This window comes from Pelodiscus sinensis, chromosome Z (genome assembly GCF_052426305.1).
Source record: "Pelodiscus sinensis isolate ZL-2025 chromosome Z, ASM5242630v1, whole genome shotgun sequence".
Taxonomy (NCBI): domain Eukaryota; kingdom Metazoa; phylum Chordata; order Testudines; family Trionychidae; genus Pelodiscus; species Pelodiscus sinensis.
Genome location: NC_143085.1, coordinates 3,511,363 through 3,532,956, shown reverse-complemented (window position 1 = coordinate 3,532,956; position 21,594 = coordinate 3,511,363). Strand labels below are relative to the sequence as shown.

Genomic DNA, 21,594 nt, shown 5'->3' with positions numbered 1-21,594 from the left:
CATGACTCCAAGCGCGCTCGGTGACTTATCTGGTGAATTTCTGTCTGAAAGTCCCTAAAATGGGTTTAGATTTTTTCGCTGCATGTCTTCCAGGGGAGTGGTTAGCTGCTAAGCAGAAAGTTCTTGCTGAGAGGATAGTTTGTTGTCATATTCTTTGTCAAGAAGTCACCATAAATACAATCCTGAGTTCAGAGTGATCTCTATGCAATAACAGAATAACAATAGGATGCTTTAGGCAAGCAGCTGTCACAAGACTGTGACCATGCTCAGGTGGTTGGAATTTCCTGGACTTTATTACAATCCCCAAAATGCCTCTTCTAGAGTTTCTGATCTTGGCACATCTCTCTCTGGCAAACACTTGCTTTGGGATATATTCAGCACTGGCCGGTCCAAACCTGTTCTGTTTTAGATAGAGAGTGAAGTAGGATATCTGGATGAACCACCAACAGGCTTCATTGAGACCGATGGTGTGAACTCACCCCACCCTCTGTTAACACAGCTCAGGGTAAGTCAATCACAATCCCTGTTAGACAAAAAGTGTGTTGCAATAGATGCCTCCAGGGTGCTACAACTTTTGTGAGTCATGAGTGCTGGCAATTTGCTTTTGGGGAGAATGAAGATCTGTCTTGAGGGCAGGGAGGGAATTAGGCATGTGAATGCCTCCTGTCAGAGTCAGAGAATTGGAGACATTAAAGGGAGAATGGTGTGGAAAGAGGGAGAGAAGTGGGGAGAGAGGGAAGGGGGAGGGAGAAAAATTGAGGTTCGAGTGAGCCCCACCCAGCAAATCCAGTGCACCTCCAGACGCCTCCTGTGCTCTGGACCCCTACTACCTGCACTCCTTGTCCAGAGTCTAACACTAACAGGGACAGAGATGGATAAAGGAAATACAGCTTCAGTGCTACAAGGATTCATCCTAGGAACTAGGAGGGCACTTTAAGCCCTTCAGTTTCTCAAATCACCAGATGGTGCCTTCCCAAACACAGCCAGAGCAGACAGGCTTTTTGCTGGAGGCTTCCAGGGAGTGAAGTTTTTTTTGCGTCTCAAGAGAGGCTGGGTGGACCTGCCATCCTGTCCATTGAGAAGGAAGTAACCTCAATGCTGGGTCACCGTGACCGGGGAGCAGAGTTTGCTGCAAGGAATTCCAGAAGGTGGATCTCAGAATGTTAGTGGCATGATGCTGATCATGATGAATGAGGGTTTTTTTAAATATATGAACTTTATTATAATGAATAAAAAAAGAGCTACCATATAACATTATAATTACACAGCTGGGCATTATCAATATTCAACCTGCAGCCAGTGGCTGCCCTTGAAGTTCACTGTAATCAGATTTCACCCTGTACAAAAAATATTAAGGGGGGGCATACATATGACTTGTCCCAGGCAGGGGCGGCCCTAGACTAGCTGCCAGCAACTGGTGCTCTAGGCGAACCATGCAATCGGCGTCCCCCCTCCCAACCCCAAGGGCAGATATTGACTGAGGGTTTTGGTTCTGGGCTGGGGAGAGGGGGGCTGAGGATGGAGTTCTGGGGGCCAGGAGCTGGGGGAAGTCAGTGCTTTTGCGGAAATTCAAGTGGCCAGTGTAGACAGCAGGCAAGCTTTTGCGGAAAAACTTGCCAGTCTAGACACAGCCTTTGAGTTATCTATATGGGTTACATGTAAAAGAAATGGAGACCAATCATTTATAGTTTTCAGTGTTTAACATCTCAGGAAAGTCTACAAGCAGCAAAGAAGGCTACAAAGAACATGAAAACACAGTGGGGTTTTGTCTCATTACCCTAGAAAGAAGAAAGGGAACATTGGGGCATACAGCTGTCAAGAGTCCCCAACTTATAGATTCACTCAGAATTTGCCAGGAAAAAGTTTCTTATCTCTACCAAGTTTCAAGGATTAGGAAGGCTAAAAATAAAACCCAGAACTGTATATTAAAAAATAACCTGTTGGACCTAAGTTCTCAGATGCTTCCCATGAATTTATAGCTTCTGATTCTAGGATTTCACCAGCGTCTGACCCTAAAGAGGCTAAAATGGATCAGGGGAGGGCAGGTTTGCATTTTCCACATGGAAAATTCTACAGAGCATTCTCAGTCTTGTGAAGGGCAGTTACTCATGGTGCTGGAGGAGCAGGAAGGCGGAAAGATGCATTTTAAATGGTAACAGAACATAAACTCATTTCAGCATTTTCATCAGTGTCGGTGCCAGAAGCTCTTTCAGCTTTGGCTCGACTTCGATGCTGCTGAGTTCCTTGATATTCAGGATCTGCTCATGTGCTTCCTGGAAGAGCTCCTTCCCCACAGCTTCCTCCACCCGGCTGCGCCATGCTGCCAGCTTGGGCCTGTCCGCAAAGATGTGGCAACCGACTCCAACGGGCTGCACAGAGAGAGACAACTGCAGTGAGACACCCACAAGGGGAGTCACCATTTTGTGGGAGAGCATCCAAAAGGTGGGAATCTCTCCTAGTTTACCTATATCTCCGGTGGGGAAACAACTGGACTCTATAGTTTTAATAGTCCCCGACCCACTCCTGACAACAGATCACATATGTGACTCGCATTTATTTTGAGTAACGCTCAGCGACAGCATTAGAGAGATGGGGGCTGCATTTCCACTGGTAGCTCCTTGCTATTTGTAGTGCAGATAGCAACAAAGTCCACCACCAGCACTGTAACTTAAGCTGAGGTTTTAGCTGGAACAATCCAGCCGCCCTTCTACTATCAGCATATTCCACCTTGCAAAACTCTTCACTCCAGAGATGCAAGCACTGCTGTTTGTTGGCCCCGGGACAGGGAGTTAGGAGAGGGATGAATTCTCTTGCTCTGTAAGATCTCAGCTCTGCTGGCCCGGGACCGATCAACAAATCTAAGCCGGATCCACCAAATTTGGTTTCTGAAAAAGCTCCTCCCGACTTTGTGACTGGAGTAGTGTCCAGTTGGCATCTTGTAGGCTTGGTGTGGCGAGGGCTCAGATAGGTCTGGGAAGAGAATGTACGTGGGAATCCCTCCCTCTGTTGAATTAGATCTGTGCCCCTGCTCTAGGGAAATGGCACTGCAGGCTGTTCACTCTTCAGGAGGTTTAGATAAAATCAGCTTTTGCTTGTGCCGAGTCTTCATTATTACAGTCCCACGACTCACCTGCATGAGCTCCACGACAGCCATCAGGTCTGCCAGGGAGATCTCGCTGCCCATGATGAAGGGCTTGTCCTGCAGGAACTTCTCCTCAAACTGCACCAGGGAAGCAGCCAGCTCATCGATAACTTCCTGCAGCTTCTCTGGGGGCGCTGCCTGGCCCGTGAAGAGGGGAATGAGCACCTGCATGAGGAGCAGGGAGTGGAGTCATCCTCCAGAGATGCACTTGCACTGGATTTCATCTGCCGTGGCCAATGGGATCCACTGTGTTTCCTGATCATCATGCCATGCAACCCAGGATCAGTCGGAAGTGGCAATGGACTCACATTTGGCAAGATCCCACCTTCCACTCAAAGATGATTCTTTACCCTACAAAAGGCTCACCCTCAAAACAAAGTTGCACACAGAATAAAAATCCTCAGTGCGTCACTGCTGCATAGCTTTGTCCTGCTATGACTTCTGATTACATCTCCTGTTTATTTGGGGAATGTGCCACCACAGACAGCTAGCTAGGGCAGGTCTCTAGGAAGTGTGAAGTGTATTGCTTCACTTGCTAGAACAGAACAAAAGGGTTGTTATCCTATGTCCTATATCCCATGGAATGTACACAGTAATTACATTTGCTTTAGATCAGGGTTTTTCAAAGTGAGCCCATTTCAGAAAGCTGCTAACAGACTGCTCCGGTTTGTTTTCTTAGTCGCTCCCATTGGCTGTAGTTCGCCATTTGCAGCCAACGCCACTTCCCACGGTTCCCCTTGGCTGCAAATGGTGAACTGTAGCCAATGGGAGCCGTGAGACTCCATGACTGTGGAGAAGTTAAACAAATTGGAGTGTCCTGCTAGCAGCTTTTGAGAAACACTGCTTTAGATGCATGAAAGCCAGTGAAACTATAATTTTATTGTTTTCACCTGTTTCCTGTGATCGCTATCTTTGTATTTAATTAATCTTAGATCTCAGATATGTTAGGATAAGAGTTGGCGTGATGTCACCTTTTTCATAAAAATGAAATGAAATTGTAACTAAGGCTTTGTCCACATGACACAACTTTTAGAAAATCAGGCAACGTAGCCACCGTTCAGTTCTTTTGCTGGAGAAAATACTTCCACTCCCACAAAGTGATGTTCACATTGTCAGCAGGAGAATGTATTTGTCGACAATGCACTGTTCACACTGGCACTTACTTCAGTAAAACTTTTATACTTTACGGAGGGGCAGGCTGAATGACAGCAGCTTTGCTGTTCAATTACCAGTATAGACATAACTTAACCATATGACATGTGTCTCTGTGTAACTGAACAGCCCCTCAACTGGAGTTGAAGCCTTACATTTTAATTGATGCTTCAAGGGGTAGCCGAGTTAGTCTGTACAGGAAAAAAATAACAAATGGTCTGGTAGCACTTTATAGACTAACAAAACACATAGATGGTATCATGAGCTTTCGTGGGCACAGCTCACTTCTTCAGATGACCGGAGTTTTGAGTTTAGGATGTGCAGACCCAAAACAAATAAGAGAAGGGAGGAGGAGGAAAAAAAGGGGTGGGTGGGAGACAGGGAGCAGAGGGTATGGAAAATCAAAGGGAAAAACAGGAAGGCAGAGCTGCGAATCAGTGAGCACCTGAAGATTGGGTAGTTAAAACGAAGCAGCTAAGAATCAAAGTCAATAGAAAATACCCTTCCTGACACAGGAATCTACACAAAGAGCTGTTTGCACCTTCATTGAGTGCTAGGTTGATAGTGTCCCAAACATCCCTCATCATGATTGAGTCCATTAGCACATCTTTATGGCTGACCTTGAACAACAACTATTGACACTTTGTAAGATGTGGCCACCTGTGATGTATTTTACCCACTTTATCCTCTCAGTAACTTTCATTTCTTTTTCTTAGCTAATAAATCTTTTAGTTAGTTTTACTAGAGAAACTGACTTCAGCATTGTCTTTCATGAGATCTGGCATATACCTTGACCTGGAGAAAATGACTGGTCCTTTGGGGCTGGAAGAACCTGTTGTACAGTGAGTGTTTGGTGTTTATACATTTTCATCATAAAGTGCATTTAGTCTGGGTGGTAAAAAGTTGCTGGAGAGCTTACAGGGACTATCCATGGCTCCATGATGAGACGAATATAGGAGTCCAGGAGTGCACATTTGTTACTGTTTTGGTGGAATCTAATTATAGAATATACCCAGTTTGGGGTATTGGCTCTGCATTCTGACAGTCTGAGCTGAGATTGGCTCTCTCTGTTTTAGCCACATACCAGGCACTATGAGATGAAAGCAGAACTCCGATCACAGGTTTTTGCAGGTGAAACTGGAGCAAATGTCTCCTAATCTTTAGCTCACATGGCAATTCCTTCCAGGAGTGTTTAATCCAGGCCAGGATGTAAGCAGAGTCTATACAGAACAGTAGGCAGCACAAGCGGTATTCCTCAGGGTGTGGACTATATTATATGTATTGATAGATTTCAAGACCCAAAGGGACCATTCGCATCATCTTGTGTTACCTGTGCCCACAGAACTTCACCTTGCGATTCCTGCATAAAGATAACTTCTGGCTAAACTACAACATTTCCGACTGCTCTGACTGATCGTAAATGTGTACTTCCCTTGGCATCCTGTTCTAGTGGTTAATTACAGTCCCACTTAGAATCTAAGGGTATGTCTACACTACAGCGCTAATTCGAACTAACGCATCTAGAACTAAAAACTAGTTCGAATTAGCGTTTTGCTAATTCAAACTAGCGCATCCACATTAAGTGGACCCTGAAGCGGGGTTAAGGATGGCCGGAAGCAGTGCCGGCAGGGCATCAGAGGAGGACTTAGAGTGTGGAGCTGCTGCCTCAGGCTAGCCGAGGGCTGTGCTTAAAGGGACCCGACCCCCACCCCGGACAGACAGTTCTCAGGGGTGCCCCACTTGCAAAGCAGTCCTGGCTTGGAGTGCCCTGAGTGCCCACACTCGGCACATCACAGCACTCGGCCATCAGACCGGCTGCACTTGCCGCAGGCTGCCATCTGGGGAGAGGGGGCAATTGGGGGGCTGCAGGAGAGCTTCCACCCCCAGAAGCCCGCAGAGCCAGCCCAGTCCTCCCCATCGGGGGCTTGTGCCCCATTCCTCCCTCACCTCCTTCCACTTACCCTTCCCTAGCCCCTCTTCTTAATGTACAAAATAAAGATAACGTGTCTTCCAAAATGGAATCTGTCTTTATTGTACAAAACTGGGGGAGACTGGGAAAAGGAGGTGGGAGAGGGGAAGAGAGAGGGTGGGAGAGGGGAGGGCAACTAAAATGATTAGGGGTTGGGAACAGGTCCCATATGAAGAGAGGCTAAAGAGACTGGGACTTTTCAGCTTAGAAAAGAGGAGACGGAGGGGGGGACAGGATAGAGGTCTCTAAAAGCAGGAGTTGGGTAGAGATGGTGCATACAGAAAAGTTCTTCATTAGTTCCCATAATAGAAGGACTAGAGGACACCAAAGGAAAGGAATGGGTAGCAGGCTTCAAACTAGTAACAGAAAGTTCTTCTTCACAAAGCAAAGAGTCAACCTGTGGAACTCCTTGCTGCAGGAGGCTGTGAAGGCTAGAACTGGAACAGAGTTTAAAGGGAAGTGAGATCAAGTCATGGAGGTTGGGTCCATGGAGTGCTATTAGCCAGGTGGTAGGAGTGGTGTCCCTGCCCAAAGTTTATGGAAGGCTGGAGAGGGATGACACGAGACAAATGACTTGGTCACTGTCTTCGGTCCATCCCCTCCAGGGTCCCTAGGGTTGGCCGCTGTCGGCAGACAGGCTACTGGGCTAGATGGACCTTTGGTCTGACCCAGGACGGCCATTGTAAGCTCAGGGCTCAGGGTCGGGGGTCTCAGTTGACCCCCTTGATTCTCTTGCACACCTGCTCCTGGGTGGCCAGGATGGCAGCTCTCCTGCCCAAGTCGGCCACTTTCCTGTGCCTAGTGCGGAGCTCGTGGACGAGGTCCACGATGTCCGCACTAGCCCAGGCGGGTGCCCGCCTCTTGCGGTCCCGGGCAAGCTCCCGGGAGCCGCCAGCCTGGTCCCGGGAAGAGGGGGTGGGCTTGGGGACATCGGGTGGGTGGCTCTGTGCCGTGCCAGGTGCAGGGTCTGCTGGCTGGGTGCTGGCAGGCTTGCACCTGGCACGGGCACCGTAGCCAGCCCGGGCCCCTTTAAGGGGTCCAGGACCGGGAGGGGGGCAGATGAGTTTCCCTGGTGTTGGCCAGAGTGGCCACCAGGGAAACCTGGGGAGGGCTAGCCTCCCACTAGTTCGAATTAAGGGGCTACACACCCCTTAATTCGAACTAGTTAGTTTGAACTAGGCTTAATCCTTGTGGAATGAGGATTACCTAGTTCGAACTAAGCGCTCCGTTAGTTCGAATTAAATTCGAACTAGCGGAGCGCTAGTGTAGCGCCTATGAAAGTTAGTTCGAACTAACTTTGTAGTGTAGACATACCCTAAAGTAGCTACAAGGTCTTTGCAAGTCCAGCATCCTGGATAAACCCTCTCTATTTACTATTCCCAAGGCCTATGTCTTCTCCATGACAAGGGACACAACAGTCATATGGTTTTCATTTGACATGGGTAAGAGAATAAAGGTATAAATCCTTCATTTATTTTCCAGGAATAATCAAGGAAGCCAGGAAGACGTTCTATTACTTGGTTCCGAAGCAATGCTAAGGCTCAGCCCCTACCCAGGAAAATCTATTCAGAACTGGAGGAGTCATAGGTCTTTCAGACCAAAGGGACTATTAAGATCATCTTGTTGGTTTTCCTGCATATCACAGGTTAGTAAACCTCATCCCTTAACTTTTCCATCAAGCCCATAGCTTCTGTTTGAGCTATAGCGTATCTATTAGAAAGACATCCAGTCTTGATTTAAACTTTTCAGCATCACGCTCCCCTTTCTGATTTTTGAAAAACCCTCATGTTCCTCCCCCAAAAAAGAAAAACTTGTTGAGCATTAAAAAAAAAAAAAAAAAAGAGGAACCAAGCAGGGCAGCACAAGTTGTTAAGCGGGGGAAAAAAAAAAGGAACTGAACAGAGCAGCAAAACTTGATGGGGGGGGGGGGGGGAGGACTGGGATGCCTCGTGCCCCCCCTGGAATTTCTTCACACCCCCTAGGGGGGCATGCCCCCCAGTTTGGGAACCCATGATTTAAAGACTTCTGGTATGGATAACCCATTCCATTCCCAGGTCAGATGTTGCAGTAGTGAATCATAGCATTTCAGTGTAGTGGGTTGGGACAGCATCTTTCTCCTTTATCCATTCTTGGGACAATTTGTCTTCTGCCATAATGTAGTTAAAAAACTTTAAAAAAAACCAATGAATGGTCCTGTTGCACCTTAGAAACTAACAAAATATATATATATATAAATAGTATCATGAGCTGTTGGGGGCACAACCCACTTTTTCAGAAACTAGTTAGTGTGTTCTACTCTGCAGAGTGATTTTGTAGCCTTTCCTACCTCCAGTGATCTAGGAGATAATAATTCCTGGACCAGGATTATCTAATCAACAGTCAGATTAAATTGAATTAATGTACTTTCAAGCCATGTGAGAACAGGTTCCAGAGACTGGAAGCAATTGTACATTGCCTGTGACTCATTTATGTTTCTTTTTTATGGCCTTTTGCCAAAACTCTACTGTCAACAGAACAAGAAACCAAGCAAGTCCTGAAGTGTTTAGTCAGTTACTGACAAGGGCAAAGTTACAACAAGCAAGCTGAAATTATTACATGTTTACTGACAATTCTCCACTCAAGAGATGTGCCCCCATCATATCTATTCCTGTCCTTTTTTTGTAGTAGCAACTGTGTGTGCTGGAAACAGATGGTCCCCTGCAGAGTTCAGAATTAGACTGCTACAGATTTCAGTTTCAGAGAAGTTGTGTTTAAAGAATACGAGCCTTTCAGCTTTGTGTAGCAGAGCATGCACTCACCTGGGAAGCAAAAGGAACCCAGGTGGAGTGTTTCCTGTAAGCTGAATCCTTGGGCTGCCACCCAGGAGAGGCTAAACTGCTGCCCAGCTGACTAGCAGGGAGACCACAGCCAGCACGTGTTTCTACTGGTGGTGCACACTGGCACATGCCTGGGTGCAGCACATAACAAAATTTATTCTGCACATGGTTGGGAAAATTAGAGGGAGCATTGCCCAAGCTAACTAGGTAAAGGTGCATTTACCCAGGCTACAATCACACGCCGGGGCTGCAGTATAAACACACCTTTGTGCACTGGGCGCTCATGTGGCTGCATAATGAAGGGAGGTCCATTTAGGTTCAATACTCTATTCTGCTTTTCTGAGTTAATCCTGAAATTCAGACTGTAAAGATCTGCGCTTCTTTGGTGAGCTTGCAACCCTCTCTGTTAGACTGGTATTTTAAGGGGAAATTATAACCAAGGCCTTCCTTCCCACATCCACCTATCAAAGAACTGGGAACAATTCCTTACGTGGTGTTTCCTCTGGGGGAGGGGCCAAGTGTGCTATTTTGGGGAGACAAACTTGCTTTGTATAGGAGCTGTTTAAACATTCCACATCCAGCGAGGAAATACTAGTGTTCTGGGCTCTTTGTATTTCATCTCCTTACCTTGATCCACAAGGTCTTGGGAGCAATTCTCCTGAAGCTGTTATGATGCCAGGACAGGTATTCATCTACCCGGGCCCTTTTCTGTAAATCAGATGAATACCAGTGGTCAGGAGTGTTGTACTTCCGGCTCAGATACAGAAGAATTGCAGTGCTGTCCAGAAATTAATGGGAGACAAACAGCAGGGTAGATAAGGTGAAAGAGTATTACTCAGCCACATCGATCTCTCCTCCCCCGTTTCTAACATGGCTCCTTTGAACATCCCTCGCCCAAGTGGAGGTAGCCAGTCAAGTCCTACAGAAAGTCCGAGTTGGGCACCTAACTCCTGGAGGCTCCTTTCAGAACTTTAGCCTGTTGGAAAATTAAGCCTCCTGATGAAATTAGTGTTTGTAAAGCACTGGAACAACAGAGTCCTGGTGCCCCTAGTCTCTGTTTGTCTGGAGGTGGCTGGCAAGGGAGGGATCAGGTGAGGATTCCCTGTTGTGTTCCGTCCCTCTGGGGCACCTGGTGCTGGCCACTGTGGGCAGACAGGACACTGGGCTGGATGGGCCTTTGGTCTGACCCAGTCTGGCCGTTTTGATGTTTTTATGACTAGTGTTCACAGATGCTGCAGTAACAGTACTTTAACCACCCCTACGAATAACAATAATCTGTAGGCCATATTTTGCTAACACGCCATTAGCAACTGTACTTTTCGGATGCTTCTCTTATTACAGCAGATTTCCAAGGGGTTTGTGTACCCGCTGAAGCTCCCTTGAAAAAGCCTCCCCCACCAGTCATCTTCATAGAGGCCCTGTCCTACAAGTCTTCCCCCCGTCCCCTCTGGGCTCCAGGTGAAGTCAGTGGAATCCCTTGCACACAGAGCTTGCAGGATCATGCTCTGGGTGTTTGCTGCATGCCAGTGTTTGTGTCATTGCTAGCTGGCCGGAGAAATCAGCTGGTGAAAAATCTCAGTCATCTGCAGTGAGGAATGGTCAGCTACTGTGGGCAGGAGGGAAGTGCCATAGAAAAACCTCTGCTGGGAAAAATAAAGGAAGAAAATACAGGCAGCCCATGCCTCTCTGATACCAGTTTTAGCAGTATGATAACAGAGTCATCTAAGTCAACTGCTAAGTGCGGTTTTGCAAAGGACACAGACAGGTCATTTTGTAAAATCAAGGTAAGATGTTATCTGATGTGTATATGGAGTGACTAAGATATATTGCTAGGATTCTGCATTTCAGAGTATAAGGGCTTTTTGTTTGGTTAACTTAAAGCATTTCTCTTCAGTGTTCATAATCCAGGATTTTTGTTGGGCGGCACATGCACATGAGAACTAAGTGGCAAAGCCTATGACCAAGGCTCTTAGGTGCTATGAGAATACAAAATAATAAGCAAGAACTATAGTGTGCTCCCATCATAGAAGCTGAAATTCCCTGAGAAATGCAGAAAAGCAAAGTAAAGTAGATTTTTGTTATTACCATAACTTGGGATGTTAAAAGGTCAGAATTTTAAATCTTTGTTGTGATTTTTATCTTGGCAGCTTCCCTTTCATTGTAAAGAGGTGTGAAATGTAAAATGGTAATTGCAGACACATTCTAGGTGGGTACCCACACAGTCTAAGCACGAGTACCAGTTAAATTAACACTTTCAGAGCCAGTAGGAGTCAAACACTGTATTGTTCTGCTCCAGTTTGATGCCCATGTGAGAAAACGGGCAATTCCCCATGAATAAGAAGGATCAATTAATCTAGAAATAGCTATTGCACAATTTCTAAGACTCCTGACCAAAAAGGACACTTCTTAGTATCAGCTTCAAGCCTGAAACATATATATTTGAAATATGTGCATAGCTTTAAACATCTAAATCATAAAACACTAGGACTGGAAGGGATCTCAAGAGATCGTCAAGTCCAGTCCCCTGCCCTCATGGCAGGACCAAGTACTGCTTAGATCATCCCTGATAGATGTTTACTCAACCTGCTCTTCAGTATCTCTAGTGATGGAGATTCCACAACCTCCCTGGGCAATTTATTCCAGTGTTTAACTACCCTGACAATTAGGAACTTTTTCCTGATGTCCAACCTAAACCTCCCTTGCTGCAGTTTAAGCCCATTGCTTCTTGTCCTGTGCTCAGGGGCCAAGGAGAACAATTTTTCTCCCTCCTCCTTCTAACACCATTTTAGATACTTGAAAACTACTATCTTGTCTTCTCTCAGTCTTCTCTTTTCTAAACTAAACAAGCCCAATTCTTTCAGTCTTCCCTCATAGCTCATGTTCTCTAGACCTTTCATCATTCTTGTTGCTCTTCTCTGGACTCTCTCCAATTTTTCCACATCTTTCTTGAAATGTGGTGCCCAGAACTGGACATAATACTCCAATTGAGATCTAATCAGCACAGAGTAGAGCGGAAGAATGACTTCTCGTGTCTTGCTCACAACACTGCTGTTAATGCATCGTAGAATCGTGTTTGCTTTTTTTGCAACAGTGTCGCACTATTTATCTTGTGACCCCTAGATCCCTTTCTGCAGTGCTCCTTCCTAGACAGTCACTTCCCATTCTGTGTGTGTGAAACGGATTGTTCCTTCCTAAGAACTTTGCATTTGTCCTTATTACATTTCATCCTATTTACCTCAGAGCATTTCTCCAGTTTGTCCAGATCATTTTGAATTATGACCCTATCCTCCAAAGCATTTGCAACCCCTCCCAGCTTGGGATCATCTGCAAACTTAATAAGCGTACTTTCTATACCGATATCTAAATCATTGATGAAGATATTGAACCGAACTGGTCCCAAAACAGACCCCTGCGGAACCTCACTTGTTATGCCCTTTGAACATGACTATGAACCGTTAATAACTACTCTCTGAGAATGGTTATCCAGCCAGTTATGCACCCACCTTATAGTAGCCCCATCTACTCAATGATAACACTGCATGTTATCATTGCTCTCCTTGCTTGGATACCGAAACAGACAATCTGTCTAAACCATACATGGAAAATTCTGCAATTTTAAAAATCATCTGTCAGGAATGGTACTTCCCAGCTCTGGAATTGGATGACCTTATCCCCTCATCATGGTGAGTAAATGGGGACTGAATTCTTACCTCTCTGCTAAGGTGAAGACTCCATCCTTCAGTACTGGCACTTTCTTTAGGATTTTCACTTTAGCGAACTCCTCCGTATGCTGTTGCCCTAAAACAATTAAAATGTGATAGTCCATGTTCAGAAATGTCTACATCTGTGAAAACTGAAGCAAGCGCCGAGATCACACGACCATGGATGAATGAGGATCAGTCAAACCCATGAGAACATTACTCTTTCATTGCTGTTAGAATTTTCCTGCACGTGAATGTTTCATGTTCAAATGGGGGCATAATTTAAAGAGCCAAAACATAAGCTACTTGTAAATTTGCAAGCTACTCAGGTTGGCAGATGACATGGTGCAGTCATTTGACTCCCAACAATGTCAGTTGTTAGCTTAAATGTATGGCCTTTAAAAGGCATAATACTTGCTACATAATATAAACTATAATGTTGACTAACAGAATCAACCTCCTAGCATGCTTTGCACTAGAGATGTATTAAAGTGTGATTAGGGTTTTCCTGTGATGATTTTCACATGTACCAAGGACAAGATAGTGTTTTGCTGAGTTTTGCTAGAGTGAATAGGAAACTATAATTGTTGCAGTTTTCTAGAATTGTTTTGGTAGCTATGTCCAGGAATCTTGGAAAGCATGAGCAGAACTGGATAATAAAGGGAAAATAGGATCCCTAATAACATTGGAATGTGGGAATTTCCTGTCCATGGTAAACAACACAGAGAGTTGAAAACGGAGCTCTCATACAATGGTCAGTGAGCAATGTACTGAAGACTTGAGCCAGGCCCACATTATAGACTGTTGCAGACACAGCATGTCAATCAGCAGTATGTTGAAGTGTGGTCTGTGATCTGGATAGCTATGCTGTTAATTTTGGTGCATGATAATTATAAATGTGCTTTCGCCAGTATAGCTTATTTCACTGGGGGAGGAGGAATGGGATAAGCATTAGGCCAATGTAACTCACCCACATTAGAAGTGCTTTTCCAGAGCAATAGACGTGATTGCCTGCCGATCTCCCCTCAGCAACCCAAAGCCATCTCACAGGAAGGACGGGGGGGGGGGGGGTGGTTAGAGGATAGCAGAAAGAGGCTGGCCCACAGGACAGCTACGCTCCCTCCTGCAACACCGTCCCTGGGCAGGAGGAGGGGGCGAAGAGCCTGTGGAGATGCCCCCAGCCTGGAAGGGAAAGGGGATCCCAGTATAACCCCCAGGCCCGGGAGCGGAGGGTGCAGAACCCTGGAAAGAACCAAGGTGAAGCTGGAGGCAGTGGAGGGGGAGGGAAGGGGAGGAGCTGAGCTGATTTGGAGATGGGTCGGGGCAGAAATAGTTGCTGGGGAGGAGATGGACAGAAGCAGAGGCCAAAATCCTCTCACCCAATACATTTGGGAGAGGCTGCAACAGTAGCTGTCACACACACGTGTGTGCACGCGCACATTCTAAGAGGCACACATGCACACACAAGGGCTGTCCGTGCATTGCATAACATGTTTCCAAACCCTGCCCACCCCTTGTATCACTGAAACAAAGACACAACGTGAAGGGCCCGCTCATGCCTTATGGACAGACCATTGGCCTCACCTCACAAAGAGCAGGGGCAAGAGGAGTTATAAACAATTAAAAGACAGACTGGAAAATATGCAATACTGCATCAATCTTTCAAAAAAAAAATCATGAAATGATTGGTGCATAACTGGCTGGATAACTATTCTCAGAGAGTAGTTATTAATGGTTCACAGTCAGGGTCTAACTCTTGAACGTGGCAGTACTGGAATCATTCCAGGAAATCAGACCAGCAGAGCAGGGTAGTAATGCCCTGGGAAGACTTTTCTGGGGGGGTGTCCCAGTCCCACACCTAAAGAGTCGTTAAACTTCTTAAACAAATCTCTTAACGGCCAGGCTCAGACACATTTCTGAAGAAATGCCCAGCCCGGAGGCAAAGTAGAAGGGTGAGGCTCCTTAGGCTGCCCCCAGTATTTTAAGCTCTGTTGGCAGCGTGAGCTTTCTGCAGAATTAGGCTTTGCTTTTGGATTCTGCAACAGACAGAGGAGGCAGGTCATCTCCATACAGACTTAGTGAGTGTCCAGGTTTAATAACATAAACGATCACGCGATCTCCTCTGTATGTGGGAATCCCCTCTGAACGTGGCAGCAATTTTAAGAACATAAAATTAGTGTCCTTGATGGGACAGCTAAATTATGAAAGCAGCTTGCAGACTGGTTCAGTCTCTTACAGGAAATTCTCACGGAGCCTGTGTCACAGATGAGAAATGACATCTATTTTTTTTTTTTTTTTGCTTTTTGTTGTTGTTCTGTGAGGTCTTTACATACACAATCCAGCCTTGTTGAGAATTCTGCCACAGGGATGTGCCTCAAGCCATTAAAGGTTTGCAAAGAAAAGCCTTCATACCAATTCTGGTTTCACATTACTTCAGTGGGATCGATCGTTTTATTATTATGACTGATCTTTATATTTGCAGTGTAGCAGAAATAACACATCACCCCATTCTAGTAGGCTGCGCTGGCCTGTGTATGTGAAAAGCCTTGTTTGCAGGTTACCTGGTGTTGACCTGCCTTATGAAGCCAGCCTTTGAATGGGAACTGGATCTGCTGTAAATTAATTAATTCAAACTAGCACATCCAACTCTCTTGTGGTTATGTACACAAGAGCAGTTGAACCTGCCTCAAAGAGCAATTTCAATAGGCAGTAGACACAGTTGTTCCTGGACTAAAAAAAATACCGGTCATGTTACAAACAGTAAGCACTCCTATGTATAATGCTTTAGGGGAAACAAAGTTTACTGGGCAAAGGGAAAAGAGCTAAGTAGGTAATACTTTATAAAGCAAAGGAAAAACAATCAGTCCATTTGTCATGGCCAACCATTTTCCCAGCGCTCATATTTCTGAGAGCCCGACTTTGTTTTAGTTTCAGTGCTGACAGACAGATGTAGCTCTAGCTAGAAGGAACAGCCAATACATCGGGGACAGTCATTTTAAACAATTGCGGGGGTCTAAACAGAAGCAGGCTGAGTGCTTCTGATAAATTCGTGGTCCCATACAGGGTTCCCATGAAAAGATTTAGGACATCTCTACACAGCAAGGTCCAGTGCCTAGGGTGTGCTTCCCCTGCAGATTCTCTGTAACTACCCAAATAAACACACTAGAATTGGTGAAGGCATTCCCTGGAGTGCCATAGGAGCACCCATAATATAGATGAAAAGTCTCAGAGGGATTGCCGAGTTAGTCTGTATCAGCAAAAACAACTAGGAGTCCTGCAGCACCTTAAAGACTAAGGGTATGTCTACACTTGCAGCCTAATTCGAACTAGGGGTGCAAATGTAGGCATTAGGAATTGCAAATCAAGGCTGGGATTTAAATATCCCGCGCTTGATTTGCATCTTCCTGGCCAGGTACCACTTTTTGAAATTTACAAGCCCGAAGTTACTGTCCGCGTCTACATGCGGCAGTGAAACGAGTGTTCGAAATAAAGCCCTCATTCGAACTACCTGTTAAACCTCATTGCAGAAGGAATAATGGGTAGTTCGAATGAGGGCTTTATTTCGAACACCCGTTTCACTGCCGCATGTAAATTTTATTGGGGCACAAGCTTTCGTGAGAAAAACCCACTTCATCAGATGAATTGGAGTAGAAGTTACAGAAGCAGGGGTGTATATATAAATATAAGGAATAAATTGCTTGCTCCAGTTCGAATTCATTTTCAAATTCAACACTATTAATTTAGGATTGAATAAGGATTTCCACTGATTTTCACATCACAAAGGCAATTTCCCCTCTCTGAATATTCACATTCCAGACCAAATGTTATGAATGAACCCTTCCATTCTGACTTGACAAGCTTCATTAATGCAAGCAACTTCCTCCTTCTATACAAATACTCCTGCTTCTGTAATTTCTACTCCAATTCAGCTGATGAAGTGGATTTTAGCCACAGAAGCTCATGTCCTAATAATTCTGTTTGTCTCGAAGCCCTGATCTACACTAGGGAGTTATTTTGAAATAACAAGCAAAGCGTCCACACTGCCAAACCTATTATTTCAAAATAAGGTGCTGGTGATTTCGAAAACTGTACTTAGGGTTGCCAGGCGTCCGGTTTTCACCTGGACAGTCCGGTAATTGTGTTTTCTGTATTGTAAAAAAAACCCCAGAAAATACTGGACATGTAAAATGTTCGGTATTTTTCTTGGATGGAAGGCCAGTGGGGACATTTTTTCTGCCATGTCTGGTGGTGTCGGGGGGAGCGTGGGAATTTAAAGATGCAGCGACTTTTTTTTCTCAACAAGTTTGGTACCCCCCCCCTTTTTTTTTGCTCAACCAATTTTTTTCCCCTGCCATGTTCAGGATTTTTTGTGAAGGTATTTGTCAACCCTCTCTGTACTCCTGCTTTCCAAGAGGAATAACACTTATTTTGAAATAGTGATTTTAAAATACCGGTAGTCCGGATGCTCTGCTGCTGCTATTTCGAAATAACTACTCCCCAGTCATTCAGAGTAATTACTCCCCAGTGTTTCCCAGGACTCTAAATCAAGGTAACACATCTGTATTAAAGGAGCCTGCCTCAAACTAATTTCGAGGTGTCCCCTGTAGTGTGGACGCGCTTTTTCAAAATTATTATTTCTGGAGTTATTTCGAAATAAATCGTTTTAAAATAATTTCCTAGTGTAGGCCAGCCCGTAGGTGCCACAGGACTCCACAATGCAGATGAGTCAGCTGGGCGCCCCAGGAATAGGGGCACATTGGTCAAACCATGGTAGCCTCTCCACTCTGATCTCCCCACCATTGGGAGTTAAAATAGTGCCATTGTGTGAGCAGTGAACCCTTCACACCACTTCATATGCTTTGCCTTCGTTTGTGTCCCTCCCATGCACTTGGGCACGGGCTAGAAGGCTGGCGGATGACAGCAAGAGGCTGGTATACAACTGTGTCTGACACTGCCTCTCTGGTTCTTCCCCCAAACAGTCCATCTCATCCCTCCCTCTTCTCTCAGCATTTTTTACAGGCTGAGAGAGTCTGTTTCCATTTTCGGGGAAGCGAAAGCTCTACTTGTTCATTCAGCATTGGCAGAGGAAGGCGTCCACTGACTTGCTGTCATTAGAAGTACAGTAGTTTGAATTTCCTGGCAGGAATAGCTACAAAATGAATCAATAATATGATGAACTCCTGATCAAGGGCAGCTTATTGAGGAAGGATACATTTAAAAGGAAGCAACTGAGATGTTGGTCAAAGAGCAAAACAAGAGTGGAAGGAGGCAGAAATGTGATGACCAGATAAAAGATAACAATTATGTTTTCTCTTACTGGTGAGACAAGAAGATTCCACTGATATTGGTAAGAACAAAAGTGCTTGGGGATTGGACATCAGAATTTGCTCTTTGACTTCTAGTTCTTTCAGATCTATGAGCAAGAGATGGTGTTTGAGGAAAATCAGCTTATTTTCTTGAGAAAGCAGTATATGGATATAAATACATGGATTAGCTGTGTCTGCAGAACCTGCCTGTAACTCTGGAATGGTGGTGCCATTGAATCTCCTGAGTTATAAACAGCCTCATATTCACTGCTGCGATTTACCCGAATAGGTAAAATTAGACAGCCTGCACTTCCAAAATGACCACTGCCTAAGACTGCCAGTGAGTCTTTGGCTGCTGAATCCCAAGAGGCCCATCGACACTGCAAAAAGTCATGTTACAAGATGACATTTCTCTGACCGCTTTATAGAATAGTCTGTTCTTGCTGTGCAGATGGTGCCAAATAGCATTATCCATGTTGCCACAGCCCTGCAAAGCCTTTGCATCCAGATGAGGCTGAACAACCTATTTTAAAAGAAGATCTAGGGACCATTTTGTTAGAACTTGATGTCAAAGGACATTTCTTGGTTGTTACATCCAAACGAGAGAGGCCTTTGATTTGTCAAGCTGAACAACAGGCATTGCTTGTTAACTGGTTATAAGTCCTATTAGTTAGCTGTGGAGTCAGTGCAGGAAAGCTCCATGTGTCTCTAAGCTAGGGAGAGGAGAAGCTAATGAGATGACACTTGGGGATGAACATGGGACACAAAGAGCGATGAATGGCGGGGGAAGAAGAGGGCTATTTCAGGATCCCCCCAAGCTATGATAGAAAGGGGAGTCAGTTCATTTTTGTAGGAATCTCTCTCTTTTATGTGATGCAAGAGCAGCATCTGTAACCAGGACCCTTACCTTCATGTGACTGTCCACCTGACATTTTCCTCCCCAGAATGGAATCTGCCAATAGACATGTAGATTGCTATGACCAAATGCATCCCTGTATTCATACTCTACAGACTAGCGAAATAATCTTTGTACAAAATATGCCCTGGGAGGAATCCTTTGAAAACTAACACTTTGCTGGTAAATAACATCATGGAAATGTATGTAGTAACAGTATATGCAAAGTTATGAATTCTTCCTGAATGATAGTGGTACAAGTTCAAACCCGTGTAGTCCCAGTTAGGCAGAACTAGACAAGCAGGCCTATCCTAACCAAAGACATGCATGTTTAACTCAATTTACATATACATAGTAAACAGGCAGCAAGATGGAGACAAGGCAAACCCGCATTTTAGCAAATCACAGCAGAGCGCCTCTCTCACCACCAGATTCCTTGGCTCTGTTCTCACAGGTAACCCTGAGGAAAATTTTCAGAGGGGTGGCCGAGTTAGTCTGTAAGAGGAAAAACTTAAAAAACAACAAATAGTCTAGCAGCATCTTAAAGACTAACAACACGTGGAGATGGCATCATGAGCTTTCGTGGGTACAGCCCACTGCTTCAGATGAAAATGCATTTCAAAGAGTGATAGGACTGTAAAAGTGAGGGGCAAAAACACCGGACACTCCTCTCTCTTTCACTTAAACAGATAAAAAAACAAAACATAACAAAAAAAACCAAACCCAAACCAGTCGGTGGATGGTGAGAGCAGGTCCTAACCAGAAACTTGGTAGCAACATTACTGGAAACCCGTAGTGAGAATGTCATCTTGGGCCAAGCCTAGTTGGCTAATTTTAGCACTAGGAAGCATTTTATCTTATTTCTCTAGTGACCATTTCTAACTTTGATGGTTTATACCTGTGCTTTCTTAAAATCGACCTCTTCATAGTTTTAGAGGGACTTAATTTATTCTTTCATCAAAGCTCGTTCATTGTTATGGAGTGTTTGGGTAATACCTCTTAAGGCAACACGCCCTATGGATCCCCTGATAGGAGTCCGGGGCCCAATATCTGGACTGTCCAGGAAGGGGCAGGATAATGCAAAACACACATTTAGGGAAGGAAACCCAGGACTCAAGGTAGCGCATCCACATTAGGGGAGCCTGATTTGGACTAATTCTCAGGCTTCCCTGTAGTGTAGACGCGCTATTTTGAACTAAGCTATTTTGGAGTGTTTCGTCTGGAAAAGCTTAATCCGAAATAAGAGTTCAATGTAGACGCCCCTTGGTGTCGTTACCTGCATGCTGTCAGGCTGTTTGTGAGCAATCTAGTAGGAATTACAGTGGCAAAGCATTGTGAGGCAATGCACAGGGGTGACACAGCCGTGCTGGTTTGCACCCTGGAAGGTCATAATTACACAGACCAGAGGGTCAAAAGGAAAAAGGCCGTAATGGCTGTGGGAGGGAGTTGTTAGGGCCTATTTTCTTCTCACCTGAAGTAAAGCTCGCGCTGTCTACAAATATCCCTGCAAACCTCATGTTCCAGCCTAATAAACTTCCAACTCTTTATCCAAAATGTCTATCACCCCCATCTTCCTACTCCACCCCTACAAAGAGACAAAATTTTCTTCCTTCACAAACTCCTGGCCCTCTCTAACTTCCATCCCACTAGAAAAGATCCCAAGATTTGAACTCAGCTTGTTTCAATTCCTTTCCACAACCCAGGCCTTGTAATACCTGTTCCCAGATTTCCCTGTCTCATGCAGTCTCCCTCTCAGCAGAAAAGGTTTCCATGTTTTGTACTGCTTTTCTTTTACTGGCTTCTGTAAAGTCTGTTAATTGCAGAGTAATTAGGGGTTTTCTACCTGGAAATTTACCAAAATATTGATTCTGGACTATACCAAAAAAATTATTTTGGTATGAGTCTCCATGTGGACCCTCCTATTCCAGAACAAGCCTGTCCCTACAGAAACTGATACCAAAATTAAATTCAGTCTGGAATAACTATTTTGATACAAGTCCAATTAAAGAAAAGTCCTCTAAGGAGGAAGGGAAATGCACTACAACCCTAGGAAGGGGATGGGGGAAGAAAGAAACACACCACAGTCCCTTAGGGCTCGAGGGGATGGAGAAATGGGTAATAAAGCTAAAGTAACCCATCCCCCAAAAGTGCAAGGAGGGTAACTGGACTCAGTTCCCCAGGGACAGGCACTAATGAGTTGCAAACCCCAACGGGGTATGGGGAAAGAGAGAGATAAAAGGGCTCAGTTTCCCTCATTCACCTTTGAACAGCTCCACAGGCTTGAACTCGAAGCAGATGTTGTTCTTCTTTGCAAAGATGTAGACGGCCCGGCAGGGTGGGGAGATCAGATCCAGGTACAGCTCCAGCGCCATCCTGCCTGTCAGCATAGGGAGCAGCGGAAAAGAGAGAGACTTGTCTCAATGTGACTTTGGCAGCAGCAACAGACAGAAGGGCGGACAGAAATTTTTCTCCAATGCAGCCAATGGCTTAACTCTTAACCAATAAGGAGAGCCCTTTCCCTGCTCTGCCACGAGAGGTAGAAGGGCAGGGACTGCTGTAGGTGAGCAGTAACTTTCCCTCTCATTCAGAAAGGGATTAGACAGTCGTGCAGAT

At 45.1% G+C, this 21,594-nt stretch overlaps 1 protein-coding gene across 2 annotated transcripts; it reads right to left on the bottom strand.

Annotated features, from left to right (window-relative positions):
* Positions 1-1,108: 1,108 nt before the first annotated feature.
* LOC102443741 (glutathione S-transferase theta-1-like) lies at positions 1,109-21,430 on the bottom strand. 2 transcript variants are annotated; one of them, XM_006121658.5, is made up of 6 exons: positions 21,242-21,430; positions 18,994-19,038; positions 12,790-12,877; positions 9,707-9,857; positions 3,131-3,307; positions 1,109-2,369 (listed from the first exon to the last, which is right to left on the bottom strand). In XM_006121658.5, exons 1-6 carry the CDS (start codon positions 21,366-21,368, stop codon positions 2,169-2,171), a joined length of 789 nt encoding a protein of 262 aa, XP_006121720.2. In that variant the 5' UTR covers positions 21,369-21,430; the 3' UTR covers positions 1,109-2,168. The 2 variants fall into 2 exon arrangements, with proteins under 2 accessions (XP_006121720.2, XP_006121722.2); XM_006121660.5 differs by lacking the exon at positions 18,994-19,038 and having other exon boundaries at positions 1,126-2,369; positions 21,242-21,427.
* Between the last annotated feature and the right edge of the window lie 164 nt (positions 21,431-21,594).